The 25,970-nt window shown below is 37.6% G+C and overlaps 2 protein-coding genes across 10 annotated transcripts in view; both read right to left on the bottom strand.

Annotated features, from left to right (window-relative positions):
- Positions 1-4,078: 4,078 nt before the first annotated feature.
- The window catches only part of LOC123771725 (uncharacterized), an 81,679-nt gene continuing 59,787 nt past the window's right edge, over positions 4,079-25,970 (bottom strand). For 8 of the 9 annotated variants that reach the window (XM_045764443.2, XM_045764442.2, XM_069313292.1 and 5 more), the window contains 2 exons: positions 16,980-17,133; positions 4,079-16,028 (listed from right to left, as the gene is read on the bottom strand). In XM_045764443.2, coding sequence (XP_045620399.2) covers positions 13,634-16,028; positions 16,980-17,133 — 2,549 coding nt within the window. In that variant the 3' untranslated portion in view covers positions 4,079-13,633. The remainder of the gene's footprint in view (positions 16,029-16,979; positions 17,134-25,970) is intronic. The other variant, XR_006774561.2, reaches the window with a different exon arrangement.
- On the bottom strand, positions 8,129-8,557 carry LOC138357053 (coiled-coil domain-containing protein 70-like). Its single transcript, XM_069313594.1, has one exon. The coding sequence runs from the start codon at positions 8,555-8,557 to the stop codon at positions 8,129-8,131; it is 429 nt and encodes a 142-aa protein (XP_069169695.1).

Here is a 25,970-nt window from a genome sequence, read left to right as displayed (position 1 = left end):
AAGAAGGCATCAAACTTCAAGTCTTAGTATTAACATTACCAGGAAACGATCAGAACAAGAATAAAGTAGTTTCCATTGTGCCCCCAAAGATAGCACCATCTGTCATCAGCCCAGTAGTTGGGTCATGCTCTGGCACTGTTTTCTCCTAAAGCGACTCCTTTCCAAAACTATTCTTTAACTATACCCTCTTCCTACTCACCCAATGAGTATGTTTGCTACATTTAGCCTTAGTATCTGGGCAGTCTCGACAAGATAAGCCAGACCTCACCCTCAAATATACATAAAATAACCATACTGTGTATTTGTATCACCCTAGTAATAAGCGTTACATGTCCTTTCAACATCGAGGTTGAACCAAGAGTCCAAGTCAACTGTTGTGGGACGCATCCTGAGGAACTAACTGTTCAACTTGAGAACAAAAATGTTGACGCCACTGTGAGTAGCATCCATGCAAGGAAACTTCAAAAAGAAGTGAATATAATTACCTGGGAGTTAGGAAACTGGGTAATATCCTGGGAAGTAAGTAATTATCAAAAGAAGGCACCAAACCGGGAAGGCTATGTAAATATCCTGGGAAACTTTAACGCACATTAAATAAATTCCTGCAAGTAGTCAACTGTTGCAGGCGATGAGTCACAATAACGTGGCTAAAATAAGTTGACCAGACCACACACTAGAAGGTGAAGGGACGACGACGTTTCGGTCCGTCCTGGACCATTCTCAAGTCGGTTGTCACAACCGACTTCAGAATGGTCCAGGACGGACCGAAACGTCGTCGTCTCTCCACCTTCTAGTGTGTGGTCTGGTCAACATGGTCAACTGTTGTGGGTTACATCCTGGAGAATGGCTTGTCGTTGTTGCATGGCTAAGAGGTCCTCGGTAAAATTACATAAAGCCATTAACACAATACTGGCCTCGACGAGGACAAAGCCGATGGTTTGTCAAAGGTCCCCACCCCCCATTTGTCCTAATGACTTTTTCAAGCTGGATTTTAAAGTTTAAACACTTTTGGTATTTACGGCTTCAGCAGATAGACGGCACCATGGGTTTATAATCCTGTGGGTTGAAAAGCATGTTTTTAGTCCTGCATTGGGGCTCCTTGTTTGTTACATCTGACCCTTTGAGGTAGTCTGGATCAATATCCTTCAAATTTATCAGTATTTTAAAAAGTTTTCATGAAATCAGCCCTGTCATGTCTGGTTTGCAGTGTTGCTAGCCCCAAGGCCATCAACTGTTTTTGGTACGAGAGATGACATAATTCTAGAGTGATTTTCATTGTCCGGTGTTGAACTTTGTCCAAAGAAGCCATGTCTTTCTGAAGACAAGGTCTTCATGCTTGGATATAATAATCCAAATAGAGATTTATACAACTGAACAACTATCTTCTTTTCCTTAAATTCAAAGTTATGCTTGATTATGCCTAGGATTTGGTTAGTTTTTTTTTTTACTGCAGCACCCACTTGTGTAACTTTCAATGAATGATGGATTCTCACTCCAAGGTCCTTTTCTTCATCAGTCTGCTGGAAGGTAATTTGGTAGTTGTAAGTAATTATCAACAAGAATGATATCGTGCATAATTAAGAGGGACAAGGCAGTTTGTACAATAAGGAACAGGGCGGAATTACCTGCCTGTGAATTAAGCATGTATGGCCAATTCATAACCTAGCCAGAGCCATTCCCCAATGCCAATTACAGTGGTGGGAGGAAGGCCAAGGTGACAAGCTACCCTTAAGAGCACACAGATACCTGTAACACAAGACCAACAACCTGCCAACGGTCTCGGATCGAGGAATGAATGACAAGTGCAGATAGCCAACTTAACGGTAATGTCTGCATGCTCATTTGAGCTATGGCTGGGAACCCAGCAAAACTTAATTGCTTTAAACCTACTAGAGATAAGCAGCCAAGTTTTTCGACTACTACAGGATGCATAGGATTAAATGACTCCAGATACATGAGAGCACCGAGTCGTCCACAATGCTAAGAGCATTGACTTTTGAAAAGCACTTGATGAAGAGCATACAAAATCACATACTATTCAGCCATGAAGATGCCGGTCTCTGAAGATAGGCGGTACATATGGGTTTGGTCTGGAAAGATTACAGAGTAGCCTGTTGGCAGATTTTGACCCATCTGAGAATATAGCAACGGAATTTGAGCACAAAGAAAAATGTTCAAGGAAAAGGCGTTTCATAACAATAAGAGAGGTAAAACGTCTTTACCATGTGGGTCAAAGTCTTAGAAATCTTTGTAAGTGGGACCCTCCAGGGAGGCAAGGATGGAATGACATAAGGCTTGTGAGACATCCTTATAAAAAGTTAGGTGGTAAAATGGAACAGGGCCTACCAGAGAAGTATCAGTCAAAGTCCAGTAAGAGAGAATAAGGACACTGCAAGGTAGTGAAGGCTATAACGTGCCACATGCTCCTATAGCGACAAAATGCCAGTTTCAACATACAAGCGCTGGGATGAGTATGGGAGTGCATAGTTTGCACAGTATGAGTTTCAACACACAGGATGAGTATGGGGTGCACAATAAACTGCACTCACACAGGACGAGTATGGGATGTACAATAATCTACAATTTACACATGATGAGTATGGTGTACACAATACTCTACCAATCTCACAGAATGAGTACAGTGCACAATAGTCTACTACTCACACACAGTAAGTATGAAGTTCACATTAATCTACCACTTGCAGGATAAGTGTGAGGTGCACAATAAGCAATTTCACTGATATCTTAGTAATTGTATAGTATGTCTGGATCATGTCCCCTCTCATTTTTCCTTTACGTACCGTTAAGTTTTATTATATTCGGTTCCCTCAGTCCCATCAATATTAGAACTTGTTTTGCTGCAAACAAATGTAGTTTATCAATCATTTTTGTGCATTTTTGAGGCGATAGTTAGACTATGATAGTAAATACTGTAGGTCAGGCTTACATTAGCTCCGTTTTACTGATGACATAGTGTAGGGTCTAGTCACTTGGTTATGTAATATCTCTGATGCCTCTTTCCGTAGCCATGGTAAAATCTGATTTGGTCTCTTTAATTTTCTTACATCTTGTTCTAGAATTATGGGGGTATGGAACATGAGAGTGAAGGGTTGAACAGGAACATGAAGTGTCGAGTCTGAGGCAGTGTGTGGTTTTAATCAGTGAAGGATAGTCAAGAATGGGAATTATGTTGGATATTGAAGGAGGGACATGCAAAATAGTTGAGGGCATTGAAAATTAGTGAAGAACCTCAAAGGTGGAATATGGGGAAGGGCTATGCAAGTTGTTGGTGTATGGAATTTTTTCCCTTTAGTAGTTCTGTTCTGTTCTTTTCCTGTTCCTTTCCTTCTCTACTTACCTGTGCTTGCTGAGGCAACAATCAATCCCTTCACACTAATTTCTCTGAAACAACAGCCATTTCAGTCATATAATAACCAAGTTTATATGTGATAGTCTTTAACAAATGCCCCCTGAAATATCCTGAATATTTATGTCAGATGAAATGTCTGGAGAAGATAACACTAAGTTACCCCTTTGAAGGTTGGGGGTGTTTTCCTGAGAGAACACAATGCCAAAATGATACATACTGCACTCTGTACACCCACACTGTACTACCATCACAATGCAGTTAAATACTGTACTCTGCAATTATAATACACTACTTAAAGTATTATACTGCAAATAATAAGTGACTTAATATACAAATACTGTATCTATTAACCCCCATAGTCTGATCCTTTGTAGATCTTATACATATTATTATTATTATACACACATACCCATGTCATTTTGTAAAATTACCGGTATGCAGAAAACCCAAAATATTCTTTCAGTGTAGCCAACCTTTACACCAGTAAACTGTGTAATAAAACAATGATTTATGTACATATGATTGTAATTATTGCAGCTATTATCAAGTTAAGGCTTCAGGGCCCACCACCAGGAAGTGTAGTACAGTATATAATTTTTACGAAGGGCAACGCAGTGCCCAGTCCCCGTTACTTTTTGTGCGAGAAACCCCCTGGCTAACTATGAAGAACTCCTGCATATTAATTGCAGTGTTGAAAATAAACTTCAATAATGCTCATAGCAAGTTTAATTCGCATTTTAATATATACATAAATACAAGATAAATACTATGAACTTGTTACCTTTTTTTAATAGACTATTAAGGCAAATTCATCAACAATATTAACACATTAATATTAACCAACAGTAGTAGCCAGAAAAATCCACGATCCACAACTTTGAGCAGGAGTCCGAGTTTTCTTAAGGACTATATCCCTTATTCTACAATAAGGAAAGTAACCCTTCCTCACCCACTGTAAGCTGAAGCAATACACCACAGTACATATTATGGAAGGCAACAGTTCTCAGAGTGAGATACTGTACTGATGAAAGAAACAGATGATATACGATGACAAGGGCAAGAAATGATGATGTGAATGACGATAAGAGAGATGACGACTGATGATGAGGGCAAGAGAGAAAGAGAATGTAACCACAGTTATTCAATATTAATAAATTATTACAAAGTGTTCCCTAAGTATTTTAATGATCATATTATCTATCACAAAACGAAAGTCCTTTGACAGATTAGAAAGCTATTTAATTTTCAATTATTCAAAAAGAGTATCGCACACTAAACTTTTTGTATATTCCCCTATTACAAAGTATTTAATGCTTATAGGTGACGAGTCCATACAGAATACTGTATACCATTCTCCAAAACAAACAGGATTACAGCTTACTGCAGAGACAATGCCCATCAAAAGCATAATTAGAAGGGGTTCATGTGGCCAGCTTGTTAATTACAGCAAATCACATTTCTACCTCATAGTTGCCATTTTTTACCTTAAACAGATACAGCTTGTACTAAACACACCATTCCTGATCACTAATAAAACCTTATAAGACTCACTACAGGACACTTTCTGTGCTCACACATGGAAGTAAATGGATTATCAATTGTTATTATTTACAGTACAGTATGTCATTTCTGAACAGATCACATGCCAGTACCTAAATAGACTATAGAACTGTACAATTACTAGTCTGCATACAAAATGACACAATTACATAATTATACAATTACTGTTCTGCATGCATAAATATATAATTACTGTTCCGTATACATAATCTTACAATTACAGTTTCATATAGTCATACAATCACCATTACGTATACATAATCATACAATTAACGTTCCGTATACTTAACTATACAATTACTGCTCCATATACATAATTATACAATTAGCTCTGCATAAATAATCATACAATTACTATTTCACATACATAATTATATAATTATTGTTCTGCATATGTAATTATACAACTGTTGTTCCGCATACATAATTATACAATTGTTCTGCATACATAATCATACAATAGAGTGCATCACATTTTTCAACTAATCACGTGTGTTTTATGCTGGTAGAGTTATAGAAATTATGTAATCATATGTAACTAATGTCACAGCAGCAAAATAGTGTTCACTAAACTCCAATATTGTGTTGGGGAACCGGTCCAATATTTTAAAACCAAGATATGCCACTATAACTAAATAATGTAGAGTGCAAACAATCTCAGTACCTTGGAGCTTTAACAAGATAGCAGCTTGAACAAGCAAAGGAACAGTAACCATCTCAAGAAATGGAACAGGGTTATCATGGAGAAAGGAAACATTAACCATATCACGAAATTGAATGGGGATAACCCTTTAGGACAAAATCTTCATAATCATGGCTACAAGCACATGTCCAGCCTTAAGGAAAATGGCAGTGTGGTGCAAACCTTAGAACTTTTAATGTTCTCTTTCTGTTTTTCAGAATTACAAAAGGTCAGGTTCGTCTGCCTGGAAGATATCAGACAAAAATAAATTTGCATCACTTTTACATGAATAAAGATAAAGAACTTGGGTCATTTAACTGAATAACTGAATCATACAGACAAATAACTGCTTAGATGTAACATTTAGAAAAAAAACCACTTGTTTACAAGTAACATTTAGCCAAACACCTGTTACAAGTAACATTTAGTCAAACAAAAATTCATGTGTGTCATTTAAGCCAACACCTGTCACTATGACACTTTTATCAGGTCCTAAAAAGTATAATGAATGATGGAAGCCTTGTACTTAACGGGAAGATTAAGAAGATCACGTGACTCATGAGTATGTATTATGCAGAAACTATCTAGCGGTAAGTTTAACGTTTCCTATTTACAATGAAACTGCTTCAAAAATCCTAGAAAAAACAGATAATGTTGCCTTGTGTGCATTAGAGCAACAGAACAATATAAACCAATGCAGTTAAACATGATCCCATTTATTTAATACACAGTACCGAAAGACAGCAGTTCCAGTAGACTGGGAAGACGAGACTGGAGGAAGGTTGAGGGAACTGTCGAAGCCTGATAAATAATAATAATATATTTTGGCTGTCCATTTCTGTCCCAACGTGGTCAACCATTTCTGTCCTAACGTGGTCAACCATTTCTGTCCTAACGTGGCCAACCATTTCTGCCCCAATGTGACCAACCATTTCTGTCCCACTCAGGATTTGAACCCTGGATTACCAATTGAGTCAAGAATGAACCCAATAGTACTACCCAGACCCTATCAAATAAAATAACAATCTGCAAGAGCTAAAGTGGGGTCCAAGAAGTGTGGCAGCTACAGTAAGTCAGTCAGTCTTACTAGAGACATAGTCCTCACGGGCTGTAAGGGCCACAAGTTAATGCTCGAGCCTATTATTATACATTTTGTAATGAAATTATAATTATCTACATATAAATCAAATTCAGTAGGTGCATTGTAGGATTTCAACAATATATTACACAGTATAACAAATCATTGAACATAGAAATTATAATAAGTGGAACATATAAATTCATTGTGTAAAGACATAGTCAACATTAAAGCATTTATACATAAGTTATGGAAATGAGAATAGGAAAATATTTAAATTTCTGACTTTGAAAACTTATACCTAACCATGATGTAAAGTTCTAATTTATCACAAAAAACTGGAAATACAGCATTTATGATCACTAAATTGGAAAACCAATACTGTAGTCTATTATTCCAAGATGTGAAAATATATTAGCTGAATAGTTTTTTAAACTACGCTGATAATTCGTACACTGTAGTGCACTATTAATATAATAAATAATGCTAAAATCAAATTAAAACTAGAGAGGTTCTATAACATATAATAACACAGTCAATGAAAATGCCAACTAATACATTCCATTGAAATTAGAGTCTTAAACAACATGTAATCTTGCAGGATAACCAAATCAGAAGTGCCAATGTGTGAGTCATGCAGCTAACATACAGACAGAACCACCCTAGAACAGGCTCACAAACTCCTCAATGTCAATTCTGACTGCGTCCTAGCACATGTCAAATGTTGCAATAATAAAGGCACAAATTCGAAACCCATGCATTAAGTTGTAACCCTAAACCAACGAGAAATACAGCAGATGCATACATTATATGAAACATACACAGCCAAGGATGGTACAGTTTGACAGCTGCCACTGATACAAAAATTTACATAAACAACTGTTAGTATGGTTTAATCAGAATTAAATTGCACAAAAAAACTGATTGTGCCACAATTCAAACCAATCTGGCTGACACTTGGAGAGACTGCAATAGGTGACCCACTTTCCTCATTTACAACCTTATACATTATAATTTTAGTCTTTATCATTGTCCTTGGTGTTTGAGACTACACCATAAATAAAAATGATGGGGAAATAAACAAATCCACAAGGGCCGTGATGAGGGTTTGAACCTACGTCCTAGAGGATCCCAGACGCGCCTTAATCATCTGTGCCACAATATGGTAAAAGAATTCTTTTACCATATTGTGGCACAGTCGATTAAGGCTTGTCTTTGATCCTCTCGGATGTAGGTTCAAACCCTCATCACGGCCCTTGTGGATTTGTTCATTTGATGCATCACGCTATTGTGATTTCTGCGTATTATGGGTAAATACATACCAGTCATCTCTAGAAGCAGTATTGCTGACCATATTTTCATGACATTTTATAATTAACAGAACAATGACAAGATCTACCTAGTGCAGGACTGGGTCCTCCATGTGTAGGACAAGGTTCTAATTGTGTAGGACAAGATCCTCCATGTGTAGGACAAGGTTCTCCATGTGTAGGACAAGAGCCTCTTTGTATTGGACAAGGTTCTCCTTGTGTAGGACAAGAGCCTCTTTGTATAGGACAAGGTTCTCCTTGTGTAGGACAAGATCCTCCTCGTATAGGACAAGGTTCTCCTTGTGTAGGACAAGATCCTCCTTGTATAGGACAAGGTTCTCCTTGTGTAGGACAAGATCCTCCTTGTATAGGACAAGGTTCTCCTTGTGTAGGACAAGATCCTCCTTGTATAGGACAAGGTTCTCCTTGTGTAGGACAAGATCCTCCTCGTATAGGACAAGGTTCTCCTTGTGTAGGACAAGATCCTCCTCGTATAGGACAAGGTTCTCCTTGTGTAGGACAAGACCCTCCTTGTGCAGGACAAAGGTTCTCCTCATTTAAGATGAGATCCTCTTTATGTAGGACAGCGATTTCCCTTGTGTAGGAAAAGACCCTCCATGTGTAGGACAGGATTCCCCTTATGTAGGATAATCCTCCTTATGTAGGGCAATCCTCTTAATGTAGGACAAGATCCTCCTTGTGTAGGACAAGAATCGCCTTGTATTGGACAAGACCCTCCTTGTGTAAGGCAAGGCTCTCCTTGTGTAGGACAAGATCCTCCTTGTGTAAGGCAAGGCTCTCCTTGTGTAGGACAAGATCCTCCTTGTGTAAGGCAAGGCTCTCCTTGTGCAGGACAAGATCCTCCTTGTGTAAGGCAAGGCTCTCCTTGTGCAGGACAAGATCCTCCTTGTGTAAGGCAAGATCCTCCTTTCATAGGACAAGATCCTCGTCTTGAAGGACAATACCCTCCCTGTATAGAACAGGATTCCTTAAAGCACTGTACATTGGCACTGACCATCTCTTTCCTAGGGGGTTATTCATTAAGAAAAATAGTCTCAAATCATTTCACAATGCAGAATATTGTCAAATATTTCCTATGGTTTTATGAGTACAGTGCTGTAATTCTGCACTAACACTGCATGTTCAAAGATAATGACCACCATAATACGTAAATTAATGCTCAGGAATCTGTAATTCTGTATTTATATAACAAGAGTTTGTGAGTTGCATTCTAAAACATGCAAGCTACTAGCAGCCTCGACGAGGAAAGGAAGTCGTGGCTTGTCAAAGGTCCCCCCCATTTGCCTTGATGATCTTTTCCAGGTAGATTTAAAAACTTAACACGATTTTCTCACTTACGGCTTTGGTGGGTAGGCGGTTCCATGGGTTTATAACATCTGACCCATGCGTTCCATGGGTTTATTACATCTGACCTTTTTGAAGAAATTGTCTGGATCAACATCCTCTAACTGGTTTAGAATTTGAAATGTTTTCATTGAGATCCGCCCTGTAATGCCTGGTTTGCAGTGTTGTTAGCCCCGTGGCCTTCAACTGTTCCTGATACGAGAAATGACTTACTTGTACACATACTGTATATGAATGTTAATTGTTCTTCCTAAAGCAACACCAAAATTGTCATTAAATCTTTCTCCAAAATTTATGGTGTCACCTTTCAAGTTATTACATGACAATAAAACTGAAATACATTTATGACACAAACCAGTAGGCATACATGACACACAAACCAGATGGCATACATGACACACAAACCAGATGGCATACATGACACAAACCAGTGGGCATACATGACAAACCAAATGGCATACGTGGCACACAATCCAGAGGGCATACATGACACACAAACCAGAGGACATACACAACAAACAATCCAGAGGACGTACATGACACAAACCAGTGGTCGTACATGACACAAACCAGAAGGCATACACTACATACAAACCAACTCAGGCATGTAACAGTCTCATTAAAGTAATATACTGAAAACAGAGGCTATTCTTAAGTCATTTTCATGCTAGTTTCATGAAAGCAGGGCAAAAATATCACATACCACTTTGTAAAACAGCCAGAATATATTATATATGATCTTTGACTATGTTACTGATTTAAAAGAGAAATCAAAAGTGTAGAGAGACTGACGGTTCTCTTGATTTACCACAACATACAAAATAAGGGGTACTAAAATGCACGAACCCAAGACCCCCCCCCACTTAATCTAACTAACCTATCGATAGAAAATGAGGATATTTGTAAGCCACTACTTTTCATGCTGCCCTTCATTATGTATGTTGGGGCCATAGCAAACAAAATGAGATGAATTAGTTGAGAGGACAAGTTGGAAACTACAGTGCAAAGGCAATCACACTACCAGGTGCATCCCTAATAAAAATACGCACAATGAAATCACAAATATAATATACTGTTTATGAGAAAGTATTGAGGCCGTACGATGGAGCACACACATTCCTGGATGCCTAAGGGAACCCAGGGGTGTGGGTTGGATCTCACTGTATGGCCTCAATATTTTCAACTAAATATAATTTTCCAAATCTTTACCAGAAGAACAATTCCCATTCTTTCAAGGTGTACTGTACCAGATAACTCTAAAGTGCATGCAGAACAAAGAAATAAAAACTCTCAATAACATTACCATTGTAGCTTGTGAGACGGCCAGTTTTCAATTTTCTAAATACAGTAATTACAAAATGCATCTCGTCTGAATACAATGGAACATTACACTAAAACATTTAACACTATCTTGACCACAGTACAAATAATTAAGAAATGCTCATACCAAACAAATAATTACAAGCAGCATTGATTTTAAAAACATGCATTTAGTAGTGCATGAATGACAGAACATAAATATGAAACAAGTCTACACCAGCACACCATAATCTATCAAGAAATCATATGTAATATTAACAGTCTGAAATTCTAAACAATGCCACATGTTTATACTGTATTTCCATTTTGATTTAGAAAGATACCATTTTCTGAAAGTTCCTAAGAGTTTTAAAGATAAAAATATTAATGAATATGTTATTGACGTTCATTAGTTTTCAATAAGGCTTAAAAAATGAACTGGCAATTTAAAAATGCAAAAACTTTAATTATTATATATGAAATCAAAAGACACCTTTAGTAGGCAAACTTTTGGGAATGTGTTTGTCTTTCAAAACTTGATGGAATGTAGAGTAATAAAACAAAAACAAAATACTTTCAGCAGCAAGTGTCAAGCCAGTAGTCACATGCAATTGTAACCGTGTGTGTGTCATTTACTTAATATTATATCAATCATCTCAGTTATAATACTGTATTAACATGGATAAACAAATATTCAAGGTAACTTTAAAACTACAAGATTTTGTTTTGACTATCCATACTATTAATTCATCTTCATATGAAGACAGTACAGTATGACCACAACAGGCTATTTGCTCAACAAATTTAATTTTCAAAAGTGATAGTAATATAGAAATGAAGAAAACCTAATGCAATCAAGGCCAAATATAGTTCAAATATGTAGGCTACTATATTAGGCCCATGTTAGATTAAATTAGGCTTAGGCCAAGTAAGAAACTTTTCTATTCTCAATTTTTTTTCCAATGCACCATCCTAATTATCAATTCATCTTTTGCAACTTGGACCAATTGTGGGCTGTTTGATGTGCCAGTGACCTACACATACCATATTATTGTTACATGTGCCATTGTAAATGGAGGATAAGTTGGTATAAATATACCCTTTCATTATTAACAAGTTCCCAAAAATGTTGGATAACATGCCACAAGAACTTGGGCTGTGGTGTCACTTACTACTCTTGTGATGTCCCACCGCTATGGAGATGTGCCACTGGAATAGAGATGTGCCACTGGAATAGAGATGTCCCACTGCTATGGTGATGCCCCTGCCATAATTTACTGCACTCTTATCACCTATTAAAATATATTTGATCAATGTACTGCAGCATTTCCTATTTAAACCGACAATAACTCGGACTATTTCGAGAGACGGACTCAAAATCAATAATGCATCAAAGTTCTAATCTAAATATTACAAATGAAACATTAATAAAAGTGACAATTGCAAAAATAGAAGCTGGAATTTACAAGGGTTAAGAAGCTACCCAAGAGAAGAGACTTGTCCAGTTTGCATACAGTCTGCAACAATGGTCAAGAGTCTATTAACAATTAAGTTAAATACAATTTTCTATATAAAAGTATTAATACCAATTTCCATACATTCTTTAAATCAACATAATATTATTATATAAAATACTAAGAGGTGACATACTAATCTGATTCCTGCTACATAAAACCATATTACTGAATTGTTTCATTATTATACAAATTATATTTTTGTTGATACAACAGTTGAGATATAAAGAGTACATGATGATAGTTCAAAGCTCACCTAGCTGGACAGCCTGAAAAGAGGAAACAGTCTACCAATCTACATAAACTATATGAAATATTGTACCTTCTTTATGAGAAAAAGATAATTGTACTGCAGGATGCAGTGCAATACTCATGCATGCATCAGTCAACAGGGCACAATATGCTCATGCATTCACCAGTCAACAGGGCACCAATATATATGCTCATGCATTCATCAGTTAACAGGGGCACAATATGCTCATGCATTCATCAGTCATCAGGGCACAATATGCTCATGCATTCATCAGTCATCAGGGCACAATATGCTCATGCATTCCCTAGTCAACAGGGCACAATATGCTCATGCGTTCACCAGTCAACAGGGCACAATATAATATGGTCACACATGCATTGGTCAGCAGTCCACGTCAAGCATCAAAATGCTTGTCACATGGAACTATTTGGCAAAATTAATATCAATGCACTAAAATTGTTCCACAAATGAATAAACAACAGCTCACAATGAATGTCAAGAAAACCTCAGCTTCTCTTGGCATTGTAGAGTTGTGCCTTTGAGTTTTGGTGGCACTGAACTCGTTAGATTCGTAGATATTGGCTAAAATTGCCAGTCTGGGCTTCTTATGCATCACTGCTAATGGTTATACACCTTTTGCAGTAACATTTTCATTCAATAATACTGTTTGATAACATTTCAGCATTTGTGTTTCTAGAGGTTTGTTTCAGTTACACCAGTCTATCCATGAACACATCATCATCTGCTGGTGGCACAAACCCAAAATAATAGATAACTAGAGACTGAGGGGAAGCATCACTATAACACATCCATATTACGATTAAGCTTCATATAAAAATCTGATATGCAGTATTGTTCTACCAGTATTGGTGGTGGTGATGTCAAGCACTATTGGACTTCACAAAATCTAACAATGGTCAGCTCATTCTCCAATAACCAACACCATTGTAGAGAACTAAAAATGAATAATTTAAAGTTATAAAAGCAAATCCTTTGTATCAAAATTCTTCTTATTTTACTTCAAAGATTACAGTATTAAGATGCTGAATTATGCCAACAGTGTATTCACCTGAATTGAGAGTTAGGTTCATTTATATATATTTCAGAACATTTACTATAAATTATTTACCATAGTACGAGACACATTATTCCTTCAAATCAGTGGACTTAGGAAGATAAATTATTAATCACCAAAATTACTCTTAGCGTCCTAATTTAGAGAAAGGGTTCATGCCTCGCTTCAATGAGCCGAAACGAGTGCCCCCAGTGGTTCTCAGATCTGAATCATCTTCCTCAGGACTTTGAAGGGAATCTCCACCTCTATCAGTCTCCTGTCTGTTCCTTTCTAACTCGCGGCGAACTCTCTCTATTTCCCGTCGGCTATCCTCCAAGGTAAAGTCTTCAAAACTCATGTTAGAAATTCCAGCAGATTCAAAACTTTGATTTTTCTCTGGTTTATCAACTTTCTTTTCTAATTTCTCAAGTTTTTTGCTTTTCTTGCTAATTTTTTCTTTCTTAGAATGCCCAAATTGTTTCATTGGGAGAACCATCATATTTTCTTCTTCAAATTCTTCACTAATGTTTTTATATTTTAATCTGTCTTTACTGCGATCCCTATGTCGAGGTTTTCTACTGGTTGTCACAGCTCCTTCATCACTGGAGGTGTCAGAATCAGAGAGTTTTTGGTGTGTAGCCCTGGGTTTGCGGAAACTAGGGGGTGTTGATTTCTTCAGTCCTTTGGAAACTCTGAAATCACCAAAAAACTTTTCCACATGGCCATCATCATGTGCCATCAGAGCCATTTGTGCTTGAAGAGACGAACTCATGTTAGCTGGTAATGTCTGGCTTTTCCCACCTGGTATTTGGCCTGTTCGTTGTTGATGACCTATAACTGGTTTAAAAGGTACAGCACCAAATAAATCGGCATCATCCAAGTCGGCCAAATTCATCTCTTTCCCTCGAGAAAGAGAATGGATTTTGACAGAGCGTGGAGTGGAAGTATGCATGGGAATATGAGAGGTTACATCTGACTGGTTGAAATATTGCGATTGACTGGAACTTGCAAACTTTGAAACACCATTTAAGACTGTTTGACTGTGGGATGAAAATTCTTTGGTATCATTGGATGGAGTTGTTGATATTGTAACATCACTGAAGGGTGTGGATCCAAATAGATCTGTACTCTGAAAGGAGGGAGAATTAACAGATCCTGCAGCAGAGTTTGGAGTGAGGGAATCTAAACTTTGAGACATTGCACCTTGATTCGGTTGAGGAATTTTACGTGGTGCACTGGGCAAAGTCTGTTCTGTCACAGCTGGTGACCTTCCAGACTGACTTGATAAGAGCCCTGGTGGATCTTGTATTTGTGGATGGGCAACTGCTATTGGATTCTCATTGACAAAAGGATTAACAAACGGGTTTTTAGTGGGAATAGGAGTAACAAGTGAAGGGGATTCAACAACTCCAGCTACATGGAAGGGAACGGGAACATTCTCATAATGGTGGTATTTTGGAGGAGTTGTACCATTTTCTATACTACTGCCACTTGGATTCAATACAACATTTTCATATATAGGAAACTCCTCACTTGGTGACTCTTCATATATGATATCAGCTTGAACAGGTATTCTAACAGGTTCAACAACTTGCTCCAACATTTCTGGACTGCCTAAATGAACAGGAGCTGGGGAATTGTTTGCCATGGGAGGCGTTATAATTGGTTGGCTTGAGGATTCTAACGGGGATACGGTGTTGCTTGATGGCTGACTACGGCTCTGAAAGACTTTTTTATTCAACTTCTTCAGTGAAGTTTTGAAAGGAGCTAAGGCAAAGACATCTTCATCAGCCACATATTCCCGCTGCTTCTGAGATTCATCCAGTGAAGTTTTCCTAAATGGCCTTGGAACATGGAAAATATTGGAGCGGACTGTCAGTTGGTCTGGCTGTTGGGAGGGCTGTGGCTCTACATGTGGATCTTCTTGGTCATCAGAGAGCTTATTTTCCTCCTCGCCAGAATCCAGTTCATCGTCTTGAAGGAGAGGTTTTTCTCCGTACTCGTGCCCTAATAGCCTGTCCTGAGCACATTTTTTGTTCTCCTGTTCTTGTAGAGCTCGAGCACGGGCCCGCATGGCTGCCTTACTTGGCTTTGGTCCACGTCGTATTAACTGGGTAGGGTCGCAGTTCTCGGCAGTCTGTGGATCATCCTCGTGAGTTGTGACACTCTCACACTCTGCGTGGTACACCGATGAACTTATGGTTTCAGAGATGTCACCTCGGTCACAGTTATCATAATCATATTCATCATTAATCCTTGCTTTCAAATCACTTGCTGAGCCTATCGAGTCATCGTCAGACACACTACAGATGAAGACACCGTCGGGTTTACCATCCTTTGTCACTCCACCGGGTTCACCTTCTTCCTTCCTACTCTTCCCTCTATTTTTTCTCTCACGGCGATGTCTCTTTTGCTTGGTATCTGCTGTTTCCTTCAATATCTGTTGTGTCTGTTGCTGATCTTTACTCCGGCCAATCCCATCACCCTCGCCTTCCTCTTCGCTCTCCTCATCGTGGGTGTTTTGCAGCTTCTCATATTTAGATCTGGGGAGAAAATTATTGAAATGTTTGATCAACATCCTTAATCAAATATTAGTGCTTTTATAATAAGGATAAACATACATGTTTACCTTGCATTAAAAAGTAAAATGGAACCCAACTCAAGAAGACTAAAGTAATATTGGATTCAATGGAAGGATTTCAATATGGTAAGAAAAATAAGTGGAGTAAAAAATAAAATATATTATATACAGCATATAGGGCTTAGAATAAAATGATAAGCTACTGTGCAAGCCAAAGACCTGATCCACCCAGGAAAGACTCAATTATACCAGGTCTCTTTCAATACATTCTGGTCCTGTATGTTGGGTAGGCCTTCAGAAGCCACCAAAGGCCTGAGTGTTACTAGTGGCTCTAATGAATCAGAGCCTTTAGCCAATGGAAACCATTTAGGCCCCACCTCAGAAAAACACCAAAATAGCAAAAAAATGGGAAACAAATACAATCCTCTAAAAATTATTTAACAATACAGATTTCACAGCAATCCTTTGTGGTATTCGGATTTTTCTCTGACAAATCCTACTTTGGTGATTTGATGAGTGAATTTTATCTTATTTTGATGAATCTGCAATGCCGATTTTGGAGGTTCCACCGCACATAAAAATTGACAAAATTAAAATGAGTGAATGTGACTGCATGAAAAATATAAAAAATCAATTATTACTACTAGTACTATTGTAACTACCTGTAGTAACTATTGCATGTACATGTGCAATAATTACTACAGGTAGTTACATCAGAAAAAATAAAGGCCTGCACCTCAACAAAGTATTGTGTAGGACATGATCTATGTTGACCAGACCACACACTAGAAGGTGAAGGGACGACGACGTTTCAGTCCGTCCCTTCACCTTCTAGCGTGTGGTCTGGTCAACATACTTTAGCCACGCTATTGTGACTCATCGCCTGCACAAGATCTATGTTGTTGATGCTCACCTGTCTTCAAGAGGCGGCCGTGTAAATGGTAATGAGGAAGGTCCAACTGCCGTCTGGTCAGCTGCCGCATCCTGAGAGTCTTGGGAGTCCTGAGACGACTCACTGGAACGACGACTCTGCTCACACACAAGTGGAAGCACAGTTATTGTTGAATCTGTGAAGTACAAAGCCTTTAGTAGAATTTTTCCAAGATAAAAATTATTAATTGCCATGAGACAAAAGTCGTTTTATTTACTTAGGTCATCTTTTGCAAAGTATGAGAAAAAGAACATGATTGCATTTAAAGAAATGTACTGTGGAATTGTAATCAAGAGGCATCTAATTCAATACAGTAGTAGTTAGGTAAATTACAGCAGCATGATTCGGTGAAGATGCTGACAATTACACTCCAGTTATAGATCCGAGACATCAGTTATCCATGTTAAGCAAATTAGATTTTCCTGCTGTGAGTGGAGATGCATGATTCATAGTACAGTATATTTAAACTTTTATTAAATGTTTTTCGATTGCAAACACAAATAGAAAATAGCACTGGGTCATCTGCCATCATTAGTTCTATGACAACTTTCCTGAAGAGTTTAATTCAAGCCAACTTAGAAAATACTGACACTGGCAAAGTGCATATTTCTAATTTGGATATTTGACACTTGCTATACCTACATTACTGTACATAAATATTTATAAAAATTATCAAGGTAACAATGTTGAGCAGAGAGTCTTGTTATTCCTCAAAGCTACCAAGGATAAATCAGTGTGCAGCTTCACATATCATGGTTCATATAAATACTGTACCACGCTTCATATAAATACTGTACCACGCTTCATATAAATACTGTACCACGCTTCATATAAATACTGTGCCACGCTTCATGTAAATACTGTGCCACGCTTCATATAAATACAGGCAGACTGAACCCCTCAAGTTATTTAAATAATTGTCAAAATAATTGTCAAAAGAAGGTCCCAAGCTGGGAAAACTATTTAGCATCTTCTGTGCCACACATGAGCGAGTAATAATAAAAAAACGGCACCAAGACCGGGAGACCATGTAGCACCATCTATGTTGAAGGACATTCGGAAGGCCCTAAATATCACTTGGGATGTCAATATGAGTCAAAATATTAAGACAAGTGGCATCAAAGGCATTGGATTCACCATGGATTCTCAAGTTATTTAGCTTACAGCTGAGAGGTCTGATTCCAGGGTAACCACCTCAGCTAACCCACTACCTACAGACACAAAGTCCTACCTCAATGGCTACCTAAACTCTTGTACATGAAGTGTCCAACATCTGGGTAGTCATCTTCTTGCCTCTCTCTCTCTCTACCATCTCTTATCTATTTTAAGAATAAGCTTATTGTTGTGTTACTGTGTATTTTACTTATACTGTACTACCCTCTGGCTGTCATTAAAGATATACTAAAACACTAAATATTTCTGCTTTCTTTCTGCCTCTTACCACCTCCACCCTTTTCTGCTTGTGTATCTTTCCTACACATACACTTGCCTGTTCCAGAAGTTATTTAGCTGACTTCAGTTCCAGAAGTTATTTAGCTGAATGTGTTTACATTTTCCAGTTAATTGATGTGTTGCTTTAAATATGAACACCAGAGAACTGCTGTAAATTATAATTTTGATCTCATAAAGGACAAACATTTCTTTAATACTTTACCATCCATGTATTTAAAAGTGATTCTAAAGTTGGAGAGCATAGCTCAAGCTCCTAGCACAGTGTTCTTTATGTTGTTCTCAAGTGACAGCTTTCTAGCCAAAACCACCCCTAGATCTCTTTATCAGAGTTCTTTAAAGCCTTTTCACATATAGTAATTTACAGGTTGTGTGGGGCCTATTTTCTCCTATTCCACATCCCGTAATGTGTCACTTGTACACATTAAATTCCATGTCAAGAATTACTCCACATATTACCCCAAAATATGACCATTTTATCCAGGTCATCTTGATGGGTACGACAACTGTCTTTTTTTCCTCATCTTCCCTAGTAGCCTGGCATTATCAGCATACGCATTCATACAATTCTGTATTCGTTCTAGAAGATCGTTTACATAGACAATGAACATTACTGGTGTTAGAACTGAACCCTGTGGTACTCCAATAACATTTATCCAGTGATATATATATATGCCTGTGATTAATGCTCTAATTTTTTTTTTTTTTTTTTTTTTATCTATGCCACCCCTCCAGTATGATCCAGTTTCCAGAACAAACCTCTTGTATTGTACTGTCAAGTTTTTTTTTTTTTTGTCCAGATAAATGCATTGAACCCATCTCTTTCCTGTAAAATCTCTCTTATCATAGAAACAAAGTAGATTCTTTACACAATCTTCCTGTTCAAAAATCATACTGCCCGTTATTACAGTACCGTATATCATTTCTCCCCAGGTGTTCTACCCATTTGGTTTTAATTAATTTGCTAGTGTTTTGACTACCTGCTTGTCAACAATACAGATTTATAATTAAGAGGGTCTTCACTGCTACCATTTTTGTAGATAAGAACTGTTTACCATTTCCATATAGAGTACTGTACTGTATCTTCCAAAACTCCTGTACATAAATGCCTGTGGTACTGTACATGTAAATACCTCTCGATGATACTGAGGATCAACGTCCAGCATCCCGGTCTGACCAGGCCTCCTGGTTTGTGGTCTGGTTAACCAGGTTGTTTGTTGCAGCTGCTCACAGCCTGTTATGAGTGTCACAGCCTAGTTGATAAGGTATCCTTTGAAGGTGTTTATCAAGTTCAAGTTTATCAAGTGCTCAGCTCAGATGTGCAGTCTTTCAGAACTGAAGGTGAAACTATCAAGCACAACTGCTATGTTGTTTCTACCTACCTCTTCAAGCATTTTTTCCATTTTGTCTCGAGACACCTCTATATACTTTACGTTATTCTCTGAAATTCATATTATTAAGCCTGGTTCCCTGAAAACTTCATTTTGCACGCGCGCACACACCATAGAACTGCTTGCTCAGTGTTTCACACAAATATTTTCAGACTACATACATACATTCCTTTTCATTCTCAGTGAATCTGTTCTCTATTTTCAAAATCTGGCTTTTACATTTGACCTGTAATTTGCTTTCAATGAATTTATAAAATAGGCCTGGTTCTGTTTTACATTTCTCTGCTATCCCTTTCAACCATTCTTTCTGCCTCTCTTCTTACTGCTGTGTAGTTGATTCTTGTTTGTATTGCTGGTATATTCAAAGGTTTGGTCTTTTCCTACATTGATTCCAGTTTTCTGCCTTTTGTTCTCTGGTTCTCTCTCAATTTATAATGAATCAATCCTGCTTTCTAGTTTTGTATGTCTTGTATATATTTTATTGGACTTTCATCATATATCTCATTTATTTCCTTGTCTAGCAATAAATCTTTCCAGCCAAACTTATTAAAGAGCTTACTGGTCCCCATAGTGTTCTCTCTAGAAATCAAGATTTTCCACTGCTTCCCTTTCTTCAATCTCTTCTAAATTATATGTATTGAACATTTGATTTCTGAAACGACATGGCTGCTTGTGCCCATTGGAGGAAGGTATTGAATGTCAAATACAGTATCTCCTTTCCTGGTACAGTAAATACAAAATCTAGCAAAGATAGAGCATCCCCCTTCACTCATTCTCATGGGCTGTTTTACATGTTGATACGCGTGACTCCAGGATGAAATTTAAGAATCGGCCAGTCCAAAAGTCCTCTTCTTACTTCACAGGCTCCCAGTTTATCAATTTCAATTTGCTAAATATCAATAATCATGATTTATCTTTTTCTACTTTCACAATAGTCTCTCTTGCGATCATTATAAGGCCCTCTCTTTTGTTGTCTAGTTCTTCCTTATTCCATGTGTTACTTGTTGGTGGACTGTAGGCAGCAATGATTTTAAATTTATCATCTTGATGGCAGGTCTTAAAAGCATTATGTTCACTTCTCATGGGTTGTCGTGCATCACTTCTCTTACCTTTAGTCGGTCCCTAACTAGGACAGTAATCCTTCTGCCTTTTCCAGTTTTTGTCCTCTCCAAATAGTGTAATTTCCCAAGTACAGTACTGCAATTATAAAAAAAAAAGACAAGCTGGGAAGTCTATGTAGCACCATCAGTGGGCTGGATATTCAAAAGGTGCTAAATATCAACTAGGATATCAATATGAGAACAAAAGTACATAAGGCAAGTGACATCAAAGGTGCTGTATTAGATTCACTAAGAATTCTATTGAGACACATTAGGAAAGCAAGATTCCTATAAATCAGGACATTCTACAAGGAGGTGAATGACCAGGTGGGACAATGCAGTTTGGACAATAAGGAGCTGGGCAGTATTCCATCAAATGCCTGGGAGTAAAACATGTAACCTAGGCAGAGCAATTTTCCACTATTACAGTGGTAGGAAAGGCACCAGAGTGGGGCATAATGCAGTATGGTGCAGAGCATCAAGATGATGAAGGATCAAAAGAGAGGCAGAGGAGCAGGTGGGTTAGCCATGACTGAGTTTAGACAGTAGGGAAGAGGAGTGCAACAGAGTAGTATGTGTATCACCTTCTTAGACAGTATGAGACAAGACTAAGGAGGGTAAGGATCTTAGAGCATTCAACTTGGCAGTACTCACCTAGTTGTGCTTGCAGGAGTTGAGCTTTGGCTCTTTGCTCCTGCCTCTCAACTGTCAATCAACTGGTGTACAGACTCTGGAGCCTACTAGGCTATTAAATCTACATTTGAACCTCTTGTATTGTACTGTCAAAAGTTTTTGTTAGGTCCAGATAAATGCATTCAACCCAACCATCGCTTTCCTGTAAAAATCTCTCTAATCATAGAAACCAAGTAGATTCTTTGCACAATCTTCCTGTTCAAAAATAATACTGTCCATATGATTATTATTAAAACTGTGTATGGAGTCAGCCTCCACCACATCACTGCCTAAAGCATTTGTTAACTACTCTGACATTGAAAACATTCTAATGTCTCTGTGGCTCATTTGGGCACTAAGTTTCCACTTGTGTCCCCTTGTTCGTGTTCTACCCATGTTAAATAGCTTGGCTTTGTCCACCCTGTCAATTCCCCCTGAGAATTTTGTAGGTGGTGATCATGTCTCCCCTTACTCTTCTGTCTTCAAAGGATGTGAGGTTTAGCTCCCGTAGCCTTTGGCAGTGAGATGGGGGTGACCAAAACAAACAGGAGTCACAGATCAATCCCAAAAGTTTAGCAAAATCTTTATACAGAAGGGGCTTACCATAGTGACAGTGGAGGATGAAGAACAACCTGCTTCTGAGTAAAAGTCATAGCACAAGTCTTAGTCATAGAGAACTTGTAGCCATGATTGGTGGCTCAGGACAACACGACATCAATTGCAAGTTGGAGCTAGTGTCAGAGGAAAGAGGAGTCATCACCGTAAGAGCAGAATGTGAGGGCATCAACTTAAAGAGCTGAGAAAATGCCAGATGGAAGAGAAGAAAGAAAACCATTTAGGGGCAACTAGGAAAAATAATAGTGCTCAGTTTAACTGTTCACCCAGCAGTGTTAATATGGCAATATGTTAAATTAACAGATATATTTGAAAATTCTTGGCATTACACTTGGCATCTCATTGCTTATACAACACTGAATATTAACTTACCTGTATACAGTACTACGTATTTATTATATTATTTAAGAATCTCTATGTACAGTTTTGATCTCTCGTTCTCTGTGGGAACATTTTCATAAAAAAAAAGTTGCTGCATACATAAGTTTTCTGCAAGTATTTTATCCAGTGATCACCATCAAACCTTGACAAGGACTGACTACAGCATTCCCTGCTATATTTACCAAGGTATTCTACTTCTTTACCAATCAAATTGGTGGAACAGATGTGAGTGGGCTAGGAATGTACAGACAAGAGGATAAATGCAAAAGAGAGAGTCCATGCACGTAGATAAATGCAAAGAGTAACAAAATCCACAAGTTTATCAATAGAGAGAAAGAGAACGAGCTGCTGCCAAGCCTCAACATTGCTACAAATGAGAGAATGCAGAAGGAAATGGCACAACTCCTCAACCTTTACCTTTCTCCTGAGGCTAGAGTTCCTCCCCTCAACCCCCTCTGTCGAGGTAGAAAATATTTGGGACAATATTTTGTAATTTATTCATCCTTCTGACACCAAGATTCTGAGAACCTAGACAGGCAGTCAGGCAGGCAATAGTAGTGCATATCTGAACCTTCAAATAGCTGAAAAGTTACCTGAAGGTATACTAATTGCTTATGTCACATTCAAGTAAATATTAATTGTTATTTAAGCAGAGCAATATACTTAGGAGAAAGGATGAACAAAGGTCAAAATATTTCTTAAGACAATGCAAAATTTTACATGCACAATTTCTTTAATTATTCTGAGGAAAACTATATATTTTTCATGATTACCTTCATCATTAACCATAAAAGTAAGTATTTATCAAAAGCAGGTACCAAGCTGACATTACCATAAAAGATTAAGTCATTACATTATTGCAGAGATGAAATTTAATTACAGTACTTTATTATGAAAATTTCTAAGTATCCCATACTGATGTTAGACAAAGTTTTGTCATGATGATGAGCTTCAGGTTGGGACATTCTTGTAATAATTGAAATCTGTCCATCTATCAATTACTGTGAGTTGTACTTAACCCTTCTATGGCTTTGCTAATTAAGTCATGAATCATGGTGAACACGAAAAAATATTAATAAACTATTGGAAAATAAAGCATTTAGCAATTTGAATACACGAGGTAACTGCAGAGAGTGACTGGAGCTGTTAAGGGCTAATCTGCAGTTTTGTTGGATGAGCAAACAGCTGGAACAAGATGCATTGTGGGAAATTATTATTAACATACTGTACTTACATAACTTTCTTATGTTTTACACCTCAGGTAACTCATGTTCTCATCCCAAGGAAATATTCCCTATATTGGCTCATGCATTGCATACAGTAATTTCTTCTTTATAAACGATAACAAATTACAGGCAATTGTCCTTCTTGGAAACTGACGCTGTGTCCGATCTGTCAGTGGCGTGTTCCGTAATGCTTTACAGTTAGTTCAGGCTGTTACAGAGACTATAGAAGTGTGTCAATCCTTATAAAAGAAAAAAAAATGTTCATTTAGGTACAGAAAACATGCAGAAACTAAAGTAGCCACAAAATACACTGAAGCTTCAAGCTCTTGGTACAAGCACCAGCTATAACCAGAGATATTATAGCAATACAAAAAAATGAAGCAACAAAACATAAGAAAACATTGGCATAAAAATCTCTGGAACAGCCCTGGTTTGGAGGAGTAATGAAAGACTAGCTGTTTACTTTATTTGTTCACTTTATTTCCTAAATTCCACTAATTCATTTTGTGTTTAAACAATGAGAAATTGAGAGTGAAGTTGTGCAGGTTAACCTCACACCAAACTTCAAAACTTTAATCCCATCACAAGTGAATACTGTACTTAATAGGAGAGAACAGACTTTCCTTTGTACACCAAAAAATAAAATAATATTATATATATATATATATATATAAATACATACATACATAGTATATACATATATATATATATAATGTGTACAGTATATACTGTATATATAAAATTGATATACCATAGGTCAACAAACATGTTAAGAGTGTGCAAGTAGGGGGGGGGGGGGAGAGAAGTAGGGGGAGCACAGGTTGAATATACAGTACCGACAAAGGGGGTCGAGTGGCACAATGTTACGACAGGGGTCGCATGAAGACCTCGCAGGGCATGTGATAAACAAGGGCTGTTCCAGTGACATAAAGGATCAAACAAGCCTAATTAATTAAGACGTCTTACAATAGGAGCACTATACATTGTGGCATGTAAAACTACTATACAAGAGTTGAAGCTGGGTTAGGTTCATTGGGTTAGGGTCATTCACAAAATGACCCCCCCTCTCATTGGTGTAATTAAACATTCAAAATCACAATAAACAATTCTCAACAATATCAGGACCATTGTATGCAATGCTATGTAAACTTCAATGTAAAAATGAAGACGAAAGTACGATTAATTTTGACTAAAAAATAGTGCAAATAGTGAACCTAGAGAAGACCAGTACAGTATCTACCTTCTACAATGTGAGTACGTACAGGTTAACAGAGTGCGTGAGAATTACCACTTTGTGCAACATTAATACTAAAACTATGTTAGCTCTCCCTCTTCCACGATAACTATATATCAAGAGAGCAAGGAAAAAGATAATATTCAAGAAACCAATCCATGTTAACAAACGTTCTTAGAGCCCACTACCACCACCACCACTACTACTACTACATAATGATCCACTCAATAGGATAAGTACATGTTTTACCAACAAGTGAGTGTTATATAAAATCTGTAGATACAACAGGTTAATGTACTAAAGTTACAATGCTCTCAGAGCAAGACTGGCTCACACCTTGAATTGCATCAGTTTTAGGGCAGCAGTTTGTAGGTGTATCTCTGTATAAGCACAAATACAAGCAACTTTCCTGAATACAATCACGAGAATGTTAATGGTAATGGATTCAGGCAAGTCCTTATAAAGTACAGGTGATATTTGCAGAATTTTTTTAAATACAAGGTAATCCCATTTTTTTTTCTTTAGAGAGAGAGAGGGGGGGGGGAGGGAGGGAGGAGTTGGTGGGTGGGGAGGGAAGGGGATGAACAAAGATGACACAAAATATAAAGACAAAGCATCGTTCAATGTTAATAACACGATGGAACTCTGCTCCTTTAGAAAGACTCTTATAAAAGGTAGTTTATGAACAAGTGCTTTCTGTTCCAGTACAAAGTTGAACAATAAGAGATTTTATATCAATGAGATAAAAACTACAGAACAACCTGCAATTAAACTTCCTAAGCACAACTAACATTATTTAAGAGTAATGACAGTGACATGGAACAACTTTTTTTTTATTTAACTTACACATTTTAAAAATCATTACTTTGCATGTCATTCAAACTGCCATAACCTTTTATACCGGT

Source organism: Procambarus clarkii, chromosome 75 (assembly GCF_040958095.1).
Source record: "Procambarus clarkii isolate CNS0578487 chromosome 75, FALCON_Pclarkii_2.0, whole genome shotgun sequence".
Classification (NCBI taxonomy): domain Eukaryota; kingdom Metazoa; phylum Arthropoda; class Malacostraca; order Decapoda; family Cambaridae; genus Procambarus; species Procambarus clarkii.
The sequence above is the reverse complement of the archived record's forward strand: the minus strand, read 5'-3'. Positions and strand labels throughout refer to the sequence as shown.

Excerpts from the sequence above, each read along its gene's own strand:
- LOC138357053 (XM_069313594.1), bottom strand. The coding sequence starts at position 8,557 with ATGAGGAGAACCTTTGTCCTGCACAAGGAGGGTCTTGTCCTACACAAG.